This window comes from Psammomys obesus, unplaced genomic scaffold (genome assembly GCF_907164565.1).
Source record: "Psammomys obesus unplaced genomic scaffold, mPsaObe1.curated_primary_1811, whole genome shotgun sequence".
Classification (NCBI taxonomy): Eukaryota; Metazoa; Chordata; class Mammalia; order Rodentia; family Muridae; genus Psammomys; species Psammomys obesus.
The window spans coordinates 455,096-472,484 of NW_026596130.1; the positions used below are offsets into that span (position 1 = coordinate 455,096).

The window sequence follows — 17,389 nt, forward strand, 5'->3', positions numbered from 1 at the left end:
TCTGCCGAGGTGGCTTTCTCGAGGCGGGTCAACAGACCTTCGCCTTCTCTGTTAAGAGGACGCTTTTCAACGAGCAAGCGGCTCCGAGGAGCAAAGAAAACGTCGATTTCTGTGAACTCCTTATCTTCCTAAACTGTCTGGCAAAGCTAGTTTGTAAGTTATGTTTGAGTAAGAATTGGGTCAGAGCCGCGAACGATGGAGCACGCCTGTGATCCCAGCCCTCAGGGAGGCAGAGGCAGGCGGATCTCTGTGTTCGAGGCCAGGGTGGTCTACACATTGACTGCAGAACAGCCAAGGCTACACAAAGAAACCTTGTCTCAAAAAAAGAAAAAAAAAACAATAATTGGGTTATTTCTTTAATACCTCCGAAGAAGTCTATTAGTGTGCCCACCCTTTGTCTACTCTCATCCGAGCTAAAGCTTGCCAGGATTTCTTTCTCCCTGCACCCTCCATGAAGCATGGTGTGACGCAGGCGAGCCGCACACAGAGGCGCTCGCCCGTCATCCCAGAATCCTCCTCTACAAAGAGTTCCGGGCCAGCAAAGGATACACAAACCCTGTCAGGAACCCCCAGGACAACATATGCCAAAGTGAGGTACTTGGATAACAAAGTATTCTCCTTTCCTGAAGAACTGGCCCGGCCTGGGCAGTCGGCCCAGCAAGGCTGAGTCGTCACGAACGAGATCCATCTACACCTTCCGTAGCGGGGAAGAGACCTGTCGGCCGCGCTCCACTCACTGGAACGCACTGGACAAGCTGAGCAGGCGCGGAAGGAGGTCGCCGAGGGCCTAGGCCGTTGGCCGAGGTGCGTCCCCTGGGCAGGAGCGCTAAGATTCCCAGGCAGCTCCTCACACGGTCGAAATCCAGGCCTGAAACGGAAATGAACGTCTTTCCCAGGGATGGGCACGCACATTCGAGCTGGAAAACAACCGGATCGAGGCCGCGCTTGAAGGTGTGTGTGGCAACGGTCAAGGAGGGGCCGACAGGGGCCCGGATTGATTTCCGCCAAGATCAACATTTAGGAATAACGACACCCGAGGGCGGGAGGCGGCTAACTCCTCGGTCTTGGACGGGGCGGGAGCTCGGGGCCGGTAGAGCACGCGTAAGCACGCTGGGAAGCTCGCTAGCAGCGTCTCCGTCAGCCCGGCTCTCCCGCTCCTCGAATAAAGCCGTCGGCCCGACCTCGGTCACGCTCGGTTTGACTTGGCCTAGTTGTATTGCTTAAGTCTAGTCCGGTTGCTAAGGTTCGGAGCGTCGCGGTTGCTGGGGAAATGACGTCGCCGCGTAGGCGGGCTAAACTGCCTCTCCGTCCTCCCGATTGGCCGTCATGTTGGGGCCGCGCACCTCCGCCTCTTGGGCTGGAGGACTGATTTTTGAGGTCCTCAGCTGCTCCCAGGCTCGTCCCCCAGGCCTCAGGAGCGTACTCGATGAAGGAGACGTGACTTAGGCCGCCCTGCAAGGCTTTTCGGCCTCTCAGGTACTTTTGACTCAGTCAAGTACCCATAGTTGGGACAGCTACCCGAGCCGCGGGGAATTACGGTAGTTATAGTTCTAAACTAGATCTGGGTGGACTGTAGCTTTGGAAAGGAACAGAAAGAAGAAAGGAAACTTTAAGGACTTAGGGCTACGAGGAGCTCTAACTAGGAGTCCTGGAATTTACATTGTTTCGGCTTTTTGTTTGTTTGTTTTCAGGTCTGAACTACGCTTGGTCCACCACTCACTAGTCCAGACTGTTCCTTAATCTTACCTACTATGGAAGGGACAGGAGGTCAAGTGGAGACCTCACCTATCAGCCCAGTGAAAGAGAAGGACACCGCTCAACCTCAGCAGCAGGAAGAGAACGCCCAGCAAAACCTAGATGCAACCATTGAAGTTGGGCAGCGGCCCCCAGGGCCTCCCGCTGAAGGCCCGGGAGTGAGACCAGATGCAGCAGCCAGTCAGACAGCAGAGAATCCGCAAGAGATTGAAAACCCCATGGCTGGGCTTGAAGGTGACTCTGCTAAATCTCACGAGACCGCAGAACATCTCCCAGCTTCCAATCTCTGGTACTGCCCCGATGGCAGTTTTGTAAAGAAGATCACAGTCCGAGGCCAGGGCTTAGATAAACCCAAGCTGGGCTCCCAGTGCCGAGTGTTGGCTTTGGGGTTTCCGTTTGGCTCTGGGATGCCAGAGGGCTGGACAGAACTAACCATAGGCATGGGGCAATGGAGGGACAGAATTTGGGGGGAGCTCACAGAAAAATGCCTGGAGTCCATGTGTGAAGGTGAGGAAGCGGAGATTCGTCTTCCGGGATGCTCCACACCTCTTTTCAAGCTCAGACTGGATTCCTTCTCTAAGGGCAGGGACTCCTGGGAGTTGGAGGCTTTGGAGAAGGAAGCCCTGGCCAGGGAAGAACACTCACGCGGCACAGAACTGTTCCAAACTGGGAACACTCAAGGGGCTGCCCGATGCTATGGGCGGGCTCTCCGACTGCTGCTCACCTTGACCCCACCCAGGCCCCCACAGCTAACTGTCCTTTATTCCAATCTGGCTGCCTGCCAGTTGCTGCTCGGGCAGCCCCAGCTGGCGGCCCAGAGCTGTGACCGAGTGCTGGAGCGGGAGCCGGGCCATTTGAAGGCCTTATACCGAAGGGGGGTTGCACAGGCCGCCCTTGGGAACCTGGAGCAAGCAAGTGCTGACCTCAAGAAAGTTCTAGCAGTAGATCCCAAGAACCGTGCCGCCCAGGAGGAGCTGCGGAAGGTGGCCATTCGGGAAAAGAGACAGGATGCAGGGCTGGCTCGGGGGCTGCGCAAGATGTTCAGCTAATTAAAAAGTTACATTTCAAAAGAGACAGGAATGTGTGAATTGTGTTCTGTGTTGTGGGCTCATATCCTGTTCTCACCTAAGGGGAGTTAGCGATGGTGTCCCCTTGCCGCTTGGTGGAGAGTCTCATATCCACCCCCGAAGGTATGAGAGCGGCTGTGGCAAATGCCAGAACTTCATTTGTTGACCTTTAAAGATTTGTGCATTTATCATGTGTCTGTATTCCTTCATGTGCCTGCGGATGTCGGAAGGAGTTGCATCCCCTGGATGCTGGAGTCACAGATGTTTGCGAGTGGCCTGGCGTGGGTGAGCTTCAGGCTGGCCTCAACTTCACACAGATCCGCCTGCCTCTGCCTCCCACGCGCTGGGATTAAAGACCGCAATAAAGACTCTTAACTGTCGAGCCCTCTCTCCATCGTGAGTGAAATTTATTCAATCACTCATCATTTATTGCGCGTGTATTGGTGCCTTCACGAGTTTCTGGGCCCCACGTGAGTGCAGCTTTCTGCGGCTAACCGCCCAGCCATCAACCAGCCCCGAAGCCGGAACTTTAAATGCTAGGAACTGCATTTCCCACAAGGCCAGTCCCTGGGGCCCGCAGGGCGCGTGCGCACTCTCGCCTGGACGGGTGGAGCGGCTGACCGCTGCCGTGTTCCCATTGGTCGGACACGTACAGTCACCGCTTCTTCGTGTCATATGCTCGCCAGCCAAGCCTCTGACTGGCTAGTGAGACTTCCGGGATGCCCGGTCTTCCCTCGGCGAGCCCACAGATTTGCCGGGGCCCGGGAGAGGCGGGCCCGGGAGCCGGCTCATGGTGGGGGGTGGGGGGAAGATGGCGGAGCTGATGCTCCTCAGCGAGATCGCCGACCCGACGCGCTTCTTCACCGACAACCTGCTGAGTCCGGAGGACTGGGGTGTGCGGAGTGGGGCCCGGGGGAGGGAGCGGGCTATGGCCGGGCGTGGGCCGGAGGCACGCGGGAAGGCAGCGGGGGTGAAAGAGGAAGAAGGCCGGGCGGGCGCCGTGCCCGTCGTCTGTGGGAGCGTGCAGCGGGGCTCGTGATTTCCCGGGATGAGGGAAGCCCGTAGCCTCCTGCGGGAGCACGACGCTGACCCGGGGTCAGGAGAGAGGGACCGGACGCCTTAGGGCGGACGGCGATGCGAGTGGGCGGGCGATGGGTCTGGCCCGGCCGAGCCAATGAGGAATGGAGAGGCTGGCGTGCGACCCTGACGCGCGGCCTTCTTGCAGACAGCACCTTGTACAGTGGCCTGGATGAAGTGGCCGAGGAGCAGACACAGTTGTTTCGTTGCGTGGAGCAAGATGTCCCGGTATTGCTACCCCAGAGTTTCTCCTGTACTTCTTGGTGGTGGGAGGGGGGGTCCCCAAACCTGAAGCCATCTCCAGGCCGGAGCACATTCTGAGAGTCACCCTGCTTTTGTTAAACCCGAAATTTGCGAGGAGGAAGAGCAGTTTCACAATTGTCTAATTGGAGCGAGCTTCATTTTAGAGTCGCACCCGGGACTGGCCAGCAGGCTGAACCACCCTAAGTCGGGATTTTAGAGAGCAGTCCCTTCTGGCATTTTGAGGTCCCTTTTATGGGGGAGAGATACAAGATTAACAGACGTAAGCGTGTGTACAGGGGGCTCCTCAATTTGCAAGGAGTGTTGCTCCTGTTTTGGCCTCACACTTTCCTGCCCTCTAATATGCTTAGTTTGACAGCAGCTCTCTGGATGTGGGGATGGATGTCAGCCCCCCTGAGCCCCCCTGGGACCCTCTACCCATCTTCCCAGGTAAGGTACCCTTAGCCTTTCCCTCATCTCTCCAGATTCCCTTCTCTTCCCGCTGCTTCCCAGAAGCGAATACCCCTGGGCCCTGTGTGTGTGTTGTCCACACAGGTGTCGGGGCTCCACCCTCTGCTCCCCGGTATGTGTGTTGTCTGTCCTTACCCTCCTCCACCCCAGCAACACTCCTCAGGCACTGCTTCTTGGTTGTTTAATTCTACGTGCAGGGTGGCATTAAAGCTCTGCCCTGTCCCCAGACCTTCCTGGGTGTTCCCTAACTTTTCTCCCTCCAGACCTTCAGGTGAAGTCTGAGCCGTCCTCCCCCTGCTCTTCCTCCTCCCTCAGCTCAGAGTCGTCACATCTTTCCCCGGAGCCCCCCAGCCAGGTGAGAACCATCTCCCCCTCGGTTCTCTGAGTCCTGCCCATTCACTTCACTCCTAGGTGCTGAGGTGTTGTTTATACACTGTGAGTCATGAGGTGGGGGCAGTTGCTTCTTAGTCAGACTGCCAGTCTGGTTGTGTGGAAGGGAAGACGAGGCTTTTTTAGTGTGCAGTAGTAAGGCTTGGGGAATCAGTGTTGGCACCAGCTGAGAATCCTCAAACTGTTCTTGCCCGGGTCAACCACTGTGGTGTGATATTTGCAATCTTAAAAAGAAAATAGAAAGAAAGAATAAAGAGCTCGCAACATCCTAGGTAGAGTGTCAGGACTGTTTAGACCCCAGTATGTTCACTGGTGGTTTGTAAGCACTGGGCTTTGTCCTTACTCTTCCTCTCAGCACCTCTCTTGCTTGCTTTCCTTCCTTCACCCTGCCTGCCCCCACCTCTCACACAGGTTCCTGGAGTAGGGGAAGTACTGCACGTGAAGACGGAGTCCTTAGCACCCCCACTCTGCCTGCTGGGAGATGATCCATCATCCCCATTTGAAACCATCCAGATCACTGTGGGCTCCGCCTCTGATGATCCCTCAGGTACTTCCGGCTTGTCACTGCCCTTAGGAACCACCCTTGGGGGGCCAGGCCGTGGTGGCGCGTGTGTGCCTTTAACCTAACCAGCACCCGGGAGGCAGAGGCCAGGCTACAGTGAGAAACAATCTCAGAAACAAGGAAAAGGAAGTGAAAACAGAGTCCTGGACATGGGAGCATAAGAATAGTCTCAGGGCTCTGGAGGCAGAGGCAGGTGGGTCTCTTGAGTTTGAGGCCAGCTTGGTCTACAGGGTGAGTTCCAGGACAGCCAGGCCTACACAGACAAACCCTGTATTGAAAAGAAAAAGAAAAAAAAAATCCAAAAAACCCTTGCTGTTGGGGAGAGGGTAAGGGCTGGAAAGAAGGCTCAGTGGTTAAGCGCACTGGCTGCTCTTCCAGAGGCCCCGGGTTTAGTTTCCAGCACCCACATAACAGCTCACAATCTTCTGTAACTCCAGCCCCAGGGGATCCGAAGCCCTTTTCTGGCCTCCAGGGGCTTCAGGCACAAACATGGCTCATAGACATGCCTGCAAGCAAAACACGTAAACACATAAAAACCAAGCCGGCACTCGGTTTTATCCAGGCAGATGTGCACATCTGTGGCAGAGATGGTACGGTGGAGGAGTGAAAATGGTGCTCCCTAAAATAGAAGCTAAGGAGAACTTTGAGAGGCACAGGCAAAAGCAGCGCAGGCGGACAGGGATGACTGTCTCTTCTTGCCCCTAGTGCCCAGTCACGGCTTTGAGCTTACTATTCATTTGCATTCTTTAAAAAGTGGAAAATTTAGTGCATATGTGTGTGCTGCTCGAAACACCCAGCACACAGCCTTCTTAGTTACTGTTGTTTCTGTGCAGAGAACCCATGGTCAAGGCAACTTTTAGGAAGCATGTCACTTGGGGCTTGCTTATAGTTTTGGAAGGTTAGTCCATCCTTGTCATGGTGGGAAGCATGGCAGCAGGCAGGCACGGTGCTGGAGCCGTAGCCGGGAGCTCATGCCTGATGCACAAGTTGGCATGCGCTTTTGAAACCTCAAAGCCCACTTGACACACAGCTTCTCCCGCTGGGAGAAGGCATTCAAGTACCTGAGCCTCGGGGCCGCTCTCCTTCAACCCCGCATACCCTCCTCTTCCTCTGTTTTCTTTCTTGAGCTGGTTTGCTCTGTGTTGTCCATGCTGGCCTCCAATTCCAGGGCCCAAGCCTAGGTATGTGCCACTCACCGCATCCAGCTTCCTCCAAATTTTATTATACAAATGTTCAAACATCCTGAAAGGTTGGAATGTCATAGTCCTAATTCCCTAATTCTGCAGTTGACATCAGTATCTTATTTTTATGTTCTTGAGTTTGTTTATTTACATGGTTTATTCAGTAGACATTTGTTCTACGCCAGCTGCTGGGCAGGGCTCTAGGAATGAAAGATGAACAGGGGAGAGGGCCTGGTTTGGGGGGAATGCTGGTTCTTGTTTCACTCACTCTTCTTTATTCGGTGGGGGACCCTCAGGTAACCTTCCTGGACACCCCTACATGTGTGTTTCCATAGTTACACTGAACCTAGCAGATTGTCGGATGCTCCCCAGAGGCCACACCATACAAGTACTCCTGTGCAGCAAAGCTTATTGGTAGCTCTGCTAAAAGTGTGTTAGAAAGGTCTTGTTCCCATCGACCGAGGCCTTTCATGAGGGTTTGCACGTTACCCGCTGCTCTCAGAGATGAGAAGCAGAGCCTTGCTCTGGAGAGCTTTCTGGGGGGTGGAGGTCGTGCTTAAACAGTGCTAATTATGGTCTCCTCCGAGGGAGGGCAGTGGTAGCCCTGCTTTTCATTCCTTTGATGTTTATATTGTAACTGTTACCATTGAAAATACCACTTACTTAAGTAGCAGTTACTAGCGACTGTGTTTAAGTACCAGCATGGTATGAGCCAGGCATAGTGGTGGATCTTAGCCTTGGCTGAATCTGGCCTCAGGTAGTTTCTATTTCACCCACTTGGGCAGAAAGTTGTTTCTGCGTGTGATTGGCAAGTTGCAGCAATTTAACAGAGGTCACTGTAGCATTGTGGTTTGTTCCTAGGAGGCTAGTCTCAGTCAGAAAGGAGCCTGTGTGAAGTGAGAGGCAGCGGGCCTCCTTCACAGCTGGTTAAGTTTGCGGGCATGGGAACATGAGAATGGAGCCGGCAGGAAACAGTTTGGAATTTGCGGCAGGAGCCGGTCAGGTGGATGTGAAGGCAATGGCCATTGTCAGCATGAAAGTACATACTGGTCAGGGAGGTTGGGCTCGAATGTGAAGAGATAGCTCAGTGGTTAAGAGCATGGCTGCTTTTCCAGAAGACCGGGTTCAATTCCCAGCTCCCACATGGTAACACTCAACTTCTGTAACTCTAGTTCCAGAGGACCTGAGGTCTTCTGGCCTTGTGCACTTACACAAGGCTGTAAAATAAAAATCTTGAAAAGAAGAATTGGATAGGAACGTGGGTCCCGTGGTTGCTGAGCTACTCATTGCTCAAGAGTCTTCCACATAGGTGGACAGGGTCTGTGAGGAAGAAATCAGAACAGAAGGGAAAGCCAGTGGCTGTGGGTATGAGAAGCTAGGGAAGCCACTGGAATAGAGGGCAGGTGGGAGGTGGTTAGAAAGTCAGCCCACAGGTCCTCCTTCTGGGGCGCCTGCAGTACTGAGTCCAGGTAAAGAGGGAATAACCCTTTCCTCCCTCCCTCGCCAGTGTTGTCTGCTAGCCAGCTTCTTCTCTTATTTATTTTTTTTAAAGATTTATTTATTTATTATTTATACAGTATTCTGTCTGCATGTGTGTCGGCAGGCCGGAAGAGGGCGCCAGATCTCACTATAGATGGCTGTGAGCCACCCTGTGGTTGCTGGGAATTGAACTCGGGACCTCTGGAAGAGCAGCCAGTGCTCCTAACCTCTGAGCCACCTCGCCAGCCCTTGGCTTCTCTTATTTATTGTATGAGTATTTTGCAGATGTGCCGTGTGTGCACCTGGTGACCCCAGATATCAGAAGAAGGCGTCAGGTCCCCTGGAGTTGCTGACATTGTTAGCTGCCCGTGGACCCTGTTAGCCAGCCCTTGTGTCTTCTTTCTGCTGCCTCACAGATATCCAGACAAAGCTAGAACCCGCCTCTCCGTCTTGTTCTGTCAACTCCGAGGCCTCCCTCCTCTCAGCAGATTCTCCCAGCCAGGTGACACGCCCACTGTCCTTCTGCAGCCCAGCCCTCCTTCTCCAGGGGAGTGAGAAGCTTTCTGATATCCTGCTCCATTCTGACACTCCCAGCTAATATCTCTGGACTGCCCTGCGTAGGCTTTCATAGGAGAGGAGGTTCTGGAAGTGAAGACAGAGTCCCCGTCCCCTCCAGGGTGCCTCCTGTGGGATGTCCCAGCCCCTTCACTTGGAGCTGTCCAGATCAGCATGGGTCCGTCCCCTGATAGTTCCTCAGGTAATGGGGCCTCCTGACCTCTGGGTCCCCTGGTGAGAGGCCTTAATGCTGTTGTAATTCCTTCCTCCCTCTTGCCTTCCTTCAGGGAAAGCTCCGGCCACTCGGAAGCCTCCACTGCAGCCCAAACCTGTGGTGCTGACCACAGTTCAGGTGCCACCCAGAGCTGGGCCTCCCAGCTCTACTGTCCTCCTGCAACCCCTTGTCCAACAGCCTGCAGGTGAGGAAGGTGGAGAGGGGGCTGGGCTGGCCAGGGCTGGCAAGTAAGCTCATTGCCGCCAAGGTCCCTGAGCCTTGGGTGTGAGCTTGGACGTCAGGACACCACCACCACTCTGACTCCCTCCTCCTTGCCTTCCCAGTGTCCCCAGTAGTCCTCATCCAAGGTGCTGTTCGAGTTCAGCCTGAAGGGCCAGCCCCCGCCGTTCCACGGCCCGAGAGGAAGAGCATCGTTCCAGCTCCCATGCCTGGGAACTCCTGCCCGCCGGAGGTGGATGTATGTGTAGGGAGGGGAGGAGGGGCTCTCAGATGGCGGGAGAAAGAAGTGTGCGGCTGAGCAGCCGTAGCTGAAGGGGACTGGCCCTTCAGCCGTAGCTGAAGGGGATGTGTGGGCTGGCCTCTCGTGTGTGTGTGGCATTAGGGTGTGAGCTGTGCTGCACAGCATGGGCAGTGGCGGCAGCAGCCGTGGCTGTGGCTGCCAGGACACAGGTGGGGCCCAGTGGACAGGCAGGTCAGCTGCTCTTCACTGTAGCTCCGTTAACTCTGCACTTGAAACAAGAGTTTAGAAAGACGGAAGACCCAGGGAGAGGATTGGCCAGGATGCTGGTCGGACGGTCTCACTGTCCCACGTCTGAAGACCAGCAGGGCCCTTTCCCCGGAATGTGGCAAGAGGGAAAAGCAGCTCTCTGCCTCTGGGTCAGCAGGAGAGTGTGGGCTTTGGGTGGGCAGCTCCTGGAGTTGGGCCAGTCTCTAACTCAGCTTCTGTCTGCCCTCACTGGTGCAAGGCAAAGCTGCTGAAGCGGCAGCAGCGGATGATCAAGAACAGAGAGTCGGCCTGCCAGTCCCGCCGGAAGAAGAAAGAGTATCTGCAGGGCCTGGAGGCCAGGCTGCAGGCCGTGCTGGCTGACAACCAGCAGCTGCGCAGGGAGAACGCCGCCCTTCGGCGGCGGCTGGAGGCCCTGCTGGCAGAGGTGGGCCTGTGCTGCCCTTGGGACAGGTGGGAACACAGGCCTTGTGGTAACGCTGGCTCACCTGTCTTCCCCTGTGCTGCAGAACAGCGAGCTCAAGCTGGGCTCTGGAAACAGGAAGGTCGTCTGCATCATGGTCTTCCTTCTCTTCATTGCCTTCAACTTTGGACCTGTGAGGTGAGGTGTTTGTTCCCTGGAGCCTTCTGGGTGAGGCGAGCCTCACAGCTGCGTGCCTGCTGAGCCAGGGTGCTCACAGTTCCATGGGCATTTCTGGTGCTCTTAGCCCTGATGGCATATCTAGCAGCCACTGCTCTCCTTCAGGGCTGCTGGGCTATGAGTGGGCGGTGGGGATAGCGCTAGCAAATAGCCTCCAGGGCGAGGGATGCAGCTCAGGCCATAAACTGCTTGGTATGCAGGTGTGAGGACCTAAGTTTGATCTCTGAACCCACATTTTGAGAAAAGTGGCATGTTAGAAGGCAATGGGAAGACAGAGACAGGCAGGTCCCTAGGAGAGTGCCAGAATGGTGAGCCACAGTGCCTCGCAGGAAAGTGAAGTCAAGGCGGGTTGGGCCTGAGGAGGGATGGCCAGGGTGGCTCCTGGTTCTGTGTGCACACGCGCTCATGTATGTGCGCACACACCCATGCAGAGGACGTTCGGCTTACCGAGGGCCACCCATAGAGCACTTGCTCTCCTTTCCTGTCTCCTGGGCCGGTGAGGTGGCCACCCTCCCATCTCATGAAGGGAGCTGTGCCACTCTGCAGAGGCCTGACTCCTGCCACACACTTGAGAAAGCCTCTACTTCCCGCTTCCCTGCCCGCAGCATCGTTGAGCCACCCCCAGCTCCTGCCTCCCCTCGGATGGGCAGGGAGGAGCCCCGGCCCCAGAGGCACCTGCTGGAGTTCTTGGAGCAAGGGCCACCTGGTGGTGTCAAACCCCTGCAGGAAGCGTCCCAGGGCCCTGAGGAGCAGCACCCCAGCCCTGTAGGCAAGCCCAGCTTCAGGTGAGAAGCAAAAGCCCCCTTCTCCTGTGAGAGGAAGAACATGTCTTCCTAACGCCTGCCTTTGTGTGGTGTAGAGCCAGAGTTGCTATCAGCCAGGGGTCCTCCATGGTGCCCTGGCTGGGCCGTCTGTAGCCTTGCCTCCTCCTTTTCAGAAACCTGACGGCCTTCCCCAGCGGGGCCAAGGAGCTGCTGCTGAGAGACCTGGACCAGCTCTTCCTGTCCTCTGACTGCCGCCACTTTAACCGAACTGAGTCCCTGAGGTGTGCACAGCCTGTCCTTCGAGACCCCACACATAGCCCTGCTGTCCCGTGTGGAAGCACCGGCCCCCCTGCCTTCTCATGCCTGCTTGTGGCTCCAGAGCGCATTAGCCTTCCTTAGAGGTGGTGACTGTCTCCCTAGGCTTGCTGATGAGCTGAGTGGCTGGGTCCAGCGTCACCAGAGAGGACGACGGAAAATACCTCAGAGGGCCCGTGAGAGACAGGTAGGAGCCAGGGCTGAAGGAAGGTGAGGTGCAGATGAGCGCTGAGTATCTGAGGGTTCAGGTGGATATCTTGTAGAGATTTCAGGGAGCTACTGGGGGACACGGGGTAGTGGGTGCGAGATGGCACCAGCTTCCAGGGACCGCCTGTCTCTTTCCCTCTTCCCTTTACCTTCTTCAAATGTTTAGATACTTCTCCTTCTAGAAGTCTCAGCTATGGAAGAAGTCACCTCCAGTGAAAGCGGTTCCCACCCAGCCTCCAGGACCTCCTGAAATGTGAGTATGTCACCAGGAGCTGTGCCCCAGGAGACGTCCTTGCTATTGTCCCCAGCAGAGAACACTGTGCTGTCAGCGAGGCCTGCTGAGTCTGCCCTCACCTCCCTAGGGACGCTGTGGGGCAGCTGCAGCTCTACCGCCACCCGGGCCGCTCCCAGCCGGAGTTTCTGGATGCCATCGACCGGCGGGAAGACACCTTCTATGTTGTCTCCTTCCGCAGGGTGAGCCCTCTCCTGTCCTGTGCCTATCCCCACACCCCAGTCGTCCTCTTAAGTGGGACGATAAAGAGTAGCTCTGGGACCCTCTGCCACCCAGCATGGCCCTTCTGTTCCTAGGACCACTTGCTTCTCCCAGCCATCAGCCACAACAAGACATCCAGGCCCAAGATGTCCCTGGTGATGCCAGCCATGGCCCCCAATGGTGAGTCTTCCCTCTGGCCAATACTGAGGAAAGAAGACATTCTTGCAGAGAGCCAGCAGGGGGCGCTGAGGGAGATGGTAAGAGGGACTACTTCCAGAGGGTGAAGAGAGACCAGGAACGGAGGAAAAGCTCAAATCAGGAGACACGTGCCTGAAGTCCTAGCATGGAGGCCTCAGGAGGCTGAGGTGGGAGGATGGGGGAGCCTGGGTTACCCAGTGAGACCCTTCCTCAACCAAACCAGAAACTGGATAGGAGGCTAGGCAGAGTGGGTGGGCTGGAAGCCTGTTAGAGTTCTCACTCTCCTTTTCCTTCTTGACATCTCTTGACCCCTCACTCGTCACTGTCACTTGTGTTCCTACTCCATCCTCCTTGCCCCATGCTATCCCTGTGCCTACTTAACTCTGCCCTGGGCCTACCTCCGTCCTTTCTTTTCTTCACAACTTTGTAACCGTCTTTCCCATCTCACCCCGCCACCATCACTCTGTGCCTCCCCTCTGCTCCTCAACTCCCTCCTCACAGAGACCGTGTCAGGCCGGGGGCCCCCAGGGGACTATGAGGAGATGATGCAGATCGAGTGTGAGGTCATGGACACCAGGGTCATCCACATCAAGACCTCCACGGTGCCCCCCTCGCTCCGGAAGCAGCCGTCCCCAGCCCCGGGCAATACCACAGGTGGCCCCCTGCCAGCCTCTGCAGCCAGGCAGGCTCGCCAGGCCTCCCACCAGCCCCTCTACCTCAACCATCCCTGACTTCTGCGGCTCACATTGGAACCCGATCCTGGGGCTCGGGGCATTTGGCAAAGGAGAGCGGGTGTGGGGGTTAAACACTCAGTGGGAGTAGGCGGGCGGCTCACCTCGCTTCTCGCTTTTCAGAATATAGGGCTCGTCCGTTCCTGCAAACCCGTCCTCTCTCCCCGAGTACCGCATAAGGTCCAGTTCCGAGCTGGGTAGCTTCCCATAGCGTCTTTGTTCTTTGGTTTATCTGTTCGGGAGCAGCGGTGGGACTCTAGCCCCAGGTGGGACAGGGATGTTCTTGGGTGGTGGAAGTCAGGTTGTGTGTGTGCATATGTTTTTATTATTATTAAATAAACAGCTCAGAGGGAGTAAAAGGATTGGTGCTGCCTGCCTGGTGTGTGACTTCTGTAGGGCCAGCGTAAAGAGCCAGACACTGGGATGTCACTGGCAGAGTGGGCTCGGGCCTCGTCATCCCCTTCCCCACCCCTACAGCTCTGGGGCACGTCTGTCTAGCAGGGATGTCTGGCGTGACAGCAGCTAGAGTAAGATCACCGGAATGTGTCTGAGTAAACAGGAAGGACGAGGCCCCCACGCCCTTCAGGGTGCAGCTCCAGTCCTTGCTCCGCAGCAGGTGCCCCCCCTTGCTTTCCAGGATGAGCTGTCCATACAAACAACGGGAGGGGGGGAGCCTGGAGCCCAGGGAGGCAGGGCCACGGTGGAGGGGGCTGGTAGAGGGAAGAGGCCATGTAATGGGACATCCTGTTGGCCCTGAACTGAAGATGACAGACTTGAGGGGGGTCCAGATGGATAAGGACAGGAGAAGTCAGGCGGTGAGGGCTGTGTGCTCTGAGCGGGAGGGAGGGATCACATCCAGATGAGGGGCCCAGGCTGACCAACTGTTGGGTCCCCTGCAGTTGCTCTCATCCAGCAGCGCCTTAGGTCTGACCTTACAAGAGTGGCCTGGGTCAGCTGGAGGGTGTGAGTTGGACCTGGGCTCCGGGCCCAGATGACTGGACAGGGGCTGCCTGGCCACAAGCCCAGCCCTGAAGGAGGGAGGAAGAACCTCACGTGTCCAGCCAGGCTCTCCCCTTCTCCCTTCACCCACCCCTACTGTGTTTGGGGTGAAAACAGACTAGGGAACTATGGCAACCTGGAACTAGGGCTCCCAGGAACTCAGCCTCTCCTCCCTCCAGAGGGCAGCTCTGGTCCACAGCTACTTCCTGTCCCAGGATCCCTAGCACAGCCAGACAGTAAGGAGAACAGATGGCGTAGTCCTGCCCTTCACAGGCCTTGGATTAGCTGATGTCCCTAAACACCTTCCTTGGGATCTCCCTCTGCCAGGTGGTCGGCTTCCCTACTTTTCAGGGTGGTAGTGGGAATCCCAGGGCTGAGGCTCTGCTTCAGCCTGCATCCATCACTTCCTTGACCCACGGGAAAGTGCGCCAAGTGCTGGCGCCCCTCACTCAGGGATCTGGGATGGTCCACCTGGACTCTTCCTGAGTGGTGGGAGACTGGGGCCCTCACACTTGCCCTGGCTGGGGAGGGGCGTTGTGGGGGCTAAGAGAGCCCTCTTGTGGGGCAGCAGGTGCAGACAGGCCCGGCTGCTGACCTGCCAGGCCACTGGCACTGGCACTTATCAGCCCCTTCCCAGCCAAGGCCCACTGCTTCCTGTTCTGCCCTTAAGTTTGCCTAGAAGTTCCTTCTTCGGAGTCTTCATCCTCTGTCAGCCCTGCCCTGCCATTTCTCACGCGTGCCCCTCTGCCCCACGCCCTCTGTAGCTGAGTTTGTTTCTCTGTAGCTGAGTTGGTTCCTTTGCACTCCCCTCCTCCCCTCACTGTCCGCTCCTCGGTTGGCACATCTCTCCCTGCTGACCCTGTGCAGCCGCCTCCCTGTGTCCACTCCTCGGTCAACATTGCTTGCCCTGTCCCATCACTCTTCTTCCTGCTCCATGCTTTTCCTCCCTGTCTGCACTTCACTCCCAGCTCAGTCCTCTTCCTGGCTGTGGGGGCCAGGACCGGGGAGCCTAACGTTTGCCTCATCATTCTGCTATGGATTCTGGATACAGCACATCTGGATTCCGGGGCCCAGATGTGTGGTTGCCACAGCGACCTCAGTCCCTCTGGTAAATACAGGCGCCCACCCGCTCCAGAACAGAGAACAAAACAATTGTGTGACTTTCTTTTGTCACGAGATAGAAATGTCCTCCCTCTTCCCGTCCCCCCCCTCCCCCCCCCCCCCCCCCGTGTCTGAGAGTTTGAAGGCTCCAGACCCTTCTCGCCGGGGTGTTCTTGCCCTCTGGCCTTGTTCCCCCATCTGCTTGAGCTCTTTTCTTCTCGGGTTTCCTGTCCTCACCCCGTCCCACTCAGCTCTCAGCGTGGACGCTGACCGCCCCCCACCTTAGGCAGCTTCTTGTCTACACAATAACAGGACAAAAGAAGACGTTTCAAAAGTCCTTCTTAAAACCTTGAAGAAGCCACTTCATCGTTGCTGCCTTCAGTCTGTCCCCTTCTCAGAGCTGTTGGGGGTGAGGGAGGGAGATGAGGCTCTGAGTAGGGTGTCTGCTCTACCACTAGCCAGGCCGAGCGGCCCCCACAAGCCCTGGCTGTGAAAGATGGGGGGGAAGCCTGCGCCCCACAGGCTGCCACGAACAGAAGCCAGGTCATGTTCCCTGCCCTCGCCTCTCTGGGACACTTCCTTGGGTCACCCTCTGGCTTCTCTTCATTCCCTTTAGGCTGTGCCCTCAGTTGCCCTTACTCTTTTTTGTCTTGTTCTCACTCCCTTTCCTCTTCTCTGCCTTTGACCTTGAAGGGTCATTCAAGGATATGGGGCTCAGAGCCAAAGACCCCTAGACTAAGGACCCTGGGACCAGGCAGCACACACTTGGTTCTAGACAGCCCTGTGGCCTCCTGCCCCGCCCCTTGCCCGAGTCCACCTCATTGGAGCCACTCCAGCTGTGAGCTCTTGGCTTTCCTCTCCCTCCCCCAGTCCCTGTGGTCCAGCTGACCTTCATTCCTGACAGTGGAACTAGGCTTGCTGCTTTCCTGAAGATATGGAATGGGCACGATTTCCCAGGAGCCTGGAGCCCTGACAATCAGGATGTCACACCTGCAGCTGTATCAGCGTCCAGTCCCCTCCCCAGGTACCTTGCAAGCTCAGAAGCCCTGTGCTCCTGTGTGAAGACCCCAGCATCCAGCCCCAAGCCGTCATTCTGACTCTAGATTCAATTTGAGTCTCCTGGCCACTTACATGGCCAGCTGTCTGACCCTACTCCCTGAATAATAAGGCGGCGGAACAGGACGGAGGGAAGACAGCCACTTCTGTGAGAGTGCTCCGAAAGTCAGGGCTAGCGAGAGCCGCACTGCCACCTGTTCCACCCCTTGTCTCTTCATCTGCTGCCTCCCACCTTCCTGGGAGACCCAGAGGAGCTGTCGCCTACTCAGGGCTCTGGGGGGACCCTGGCCAAGGCCCAGCTCTATCCCACAGGCTGACTTCATCTTCCCCATCAAAGCCAGGAAAAAAACAGCCACACACCCAGACAGACACACGGGCGCACCCGTGAGCACTGCCGTGTGGGCTGCTGCTCTAGGCCACATGGGGCCGTGGCCGAGGCCACCGTCACACGCCCTGTCAGATCCTCTTCCTCAGGGATACCTGTGTCCGGGAATGTGGTCTGAGATGAGGATGTGCCACAGCCTGCGTCTGGCACCTTCACCATTGCCTAACCGGCTAAGGCATGTGCACCTTAAGGACAAAGTCGCGGTGGAGTAGAGAGCTCTGTCCTCAGGACTGGAACCTGAGCGGGCCAGGTGGCCTCCCCTCAGAGCGTCCTCTGTGGCAGTCCTGTCAGTGCCTTGTTGGGGGACATCACCAGGCCAGTCACCACGGCACTTGCTGCCCCATAACAACCTCCGACCTTCTGGCTTTCCTTGTTATCTTCCTACTACTTTCCCAAGTGGCCTGGCCTGGCATCCAAGCCAAGCCTTTGCCCAGCCTGTGCCCAAGTCTCGCTCACTATTCCTCTAGGAATTTGCTGAGTTGGGAGAGCGAAGCAGGGCAGAGATCCAAGCTGAGAATCAGAGGGCTGGGCAGAGTGGACAGGGAACTGCTGGGCAGAGTGGACAGGGAACTGCCGCTCAAACGAGGAGAGGGCCGAGGAAGAAGAGCTGATGGGCTGCAGCGAACAGGCGAGGCTGGGGTGCAGGGAGGATGGGGTGCAGCAAGGACGGGGTACAGCGAGAATGGGGTGCAGCAAGGACGGGGTGCAGCGAGGACGGGGTGCAGCAAGGATGGGGTACAGGGAGGACGGGGTGCAGGGAGGAC

At 56.7% G+C, this 17,389-nt stretch overlaps 2 protein-coding genes across 4 annotated transcripts; both read left to right on the top strand.

The window, feature by feature from the left end:
* The first annotated feature begins 663 nt into the window (after positions 1-663).
* Fkbpl (FKBP prolyl isomerase like) lies at positions 664-2,829 on the top strand. 2 transcript variants are annotated; one of them, XM_055592028.1, is made up of 2 exons: positions 664-951; positions 1,692-2,829. In XM_055592028.1, the coding sequence occupies exon 2, from the start codon at positions 1,752-1,754 to the stop codon at positions 2,802-2,804; it is 1,053 nt and encodes a 350-aa protein (XP_055448003.1). In that variant the 5' UTR covers positions 664-951; positions 1,692-1,751; the 3' UTR covers positions 2,805-2,829. The 2 variants fall into 2 exon arrangements, with proteins under 2 accessions (XP_055448003.1, XP_055448001.1); XM_055592026.1 differs by lacking the exon at positions 664-951 and adding an exon at positions 1,275-1,476.
* A 735-nt stretch (positions 2,830-3,564) lies between these two features.
* Atf6b (activating transcription factor 6 beta) lies at positions 3,565-13,446 on the top strand. Of its 2 annotated transcripts, none has more exons than XM_055591983.1 (18): positions 3,565-3,715; positions 4,048-4,127; positions 4,511-4,589; positions 4,874-4,965; positions 5,412-5,547; positions 8,639-8,724; positions 8,844-8,979; positions 9,065-9,196; positions 9,336-9,469; positions 9,978-10,163; positions 10,246-10,337; positions 10,982-11,161; positions 11,314-11,421; positions 11,561-11,642; positions 11,848-11,915; positions 12,025-12,136; positions 12,251-12,335; positions 12,855-13,446. In XM_055591983.1, exons 1-18 carry the CDS (start codon positions 3,613-3,615, stop codon positions 13,082-13,084), a joined length of 2,121 nt encoding a protein of 706 aa, XP_055447958.1. In that variant the 5' UTR covers positions 3,565-3,612; the 3' UTR covers positions 13,085-13,446. The 2 variants fall into 2 exon arrangements, with proteins under 2 accessions (XP_055447958.1, XP_055447957.1); XM_055591982.1 differs by having other exon boundaries at positions 3,566-3,715; positions 11,845-11,915.
* The last annotated feature ends 3,943 nt before the right edge of the window (positions 13,447-17,389 follow it).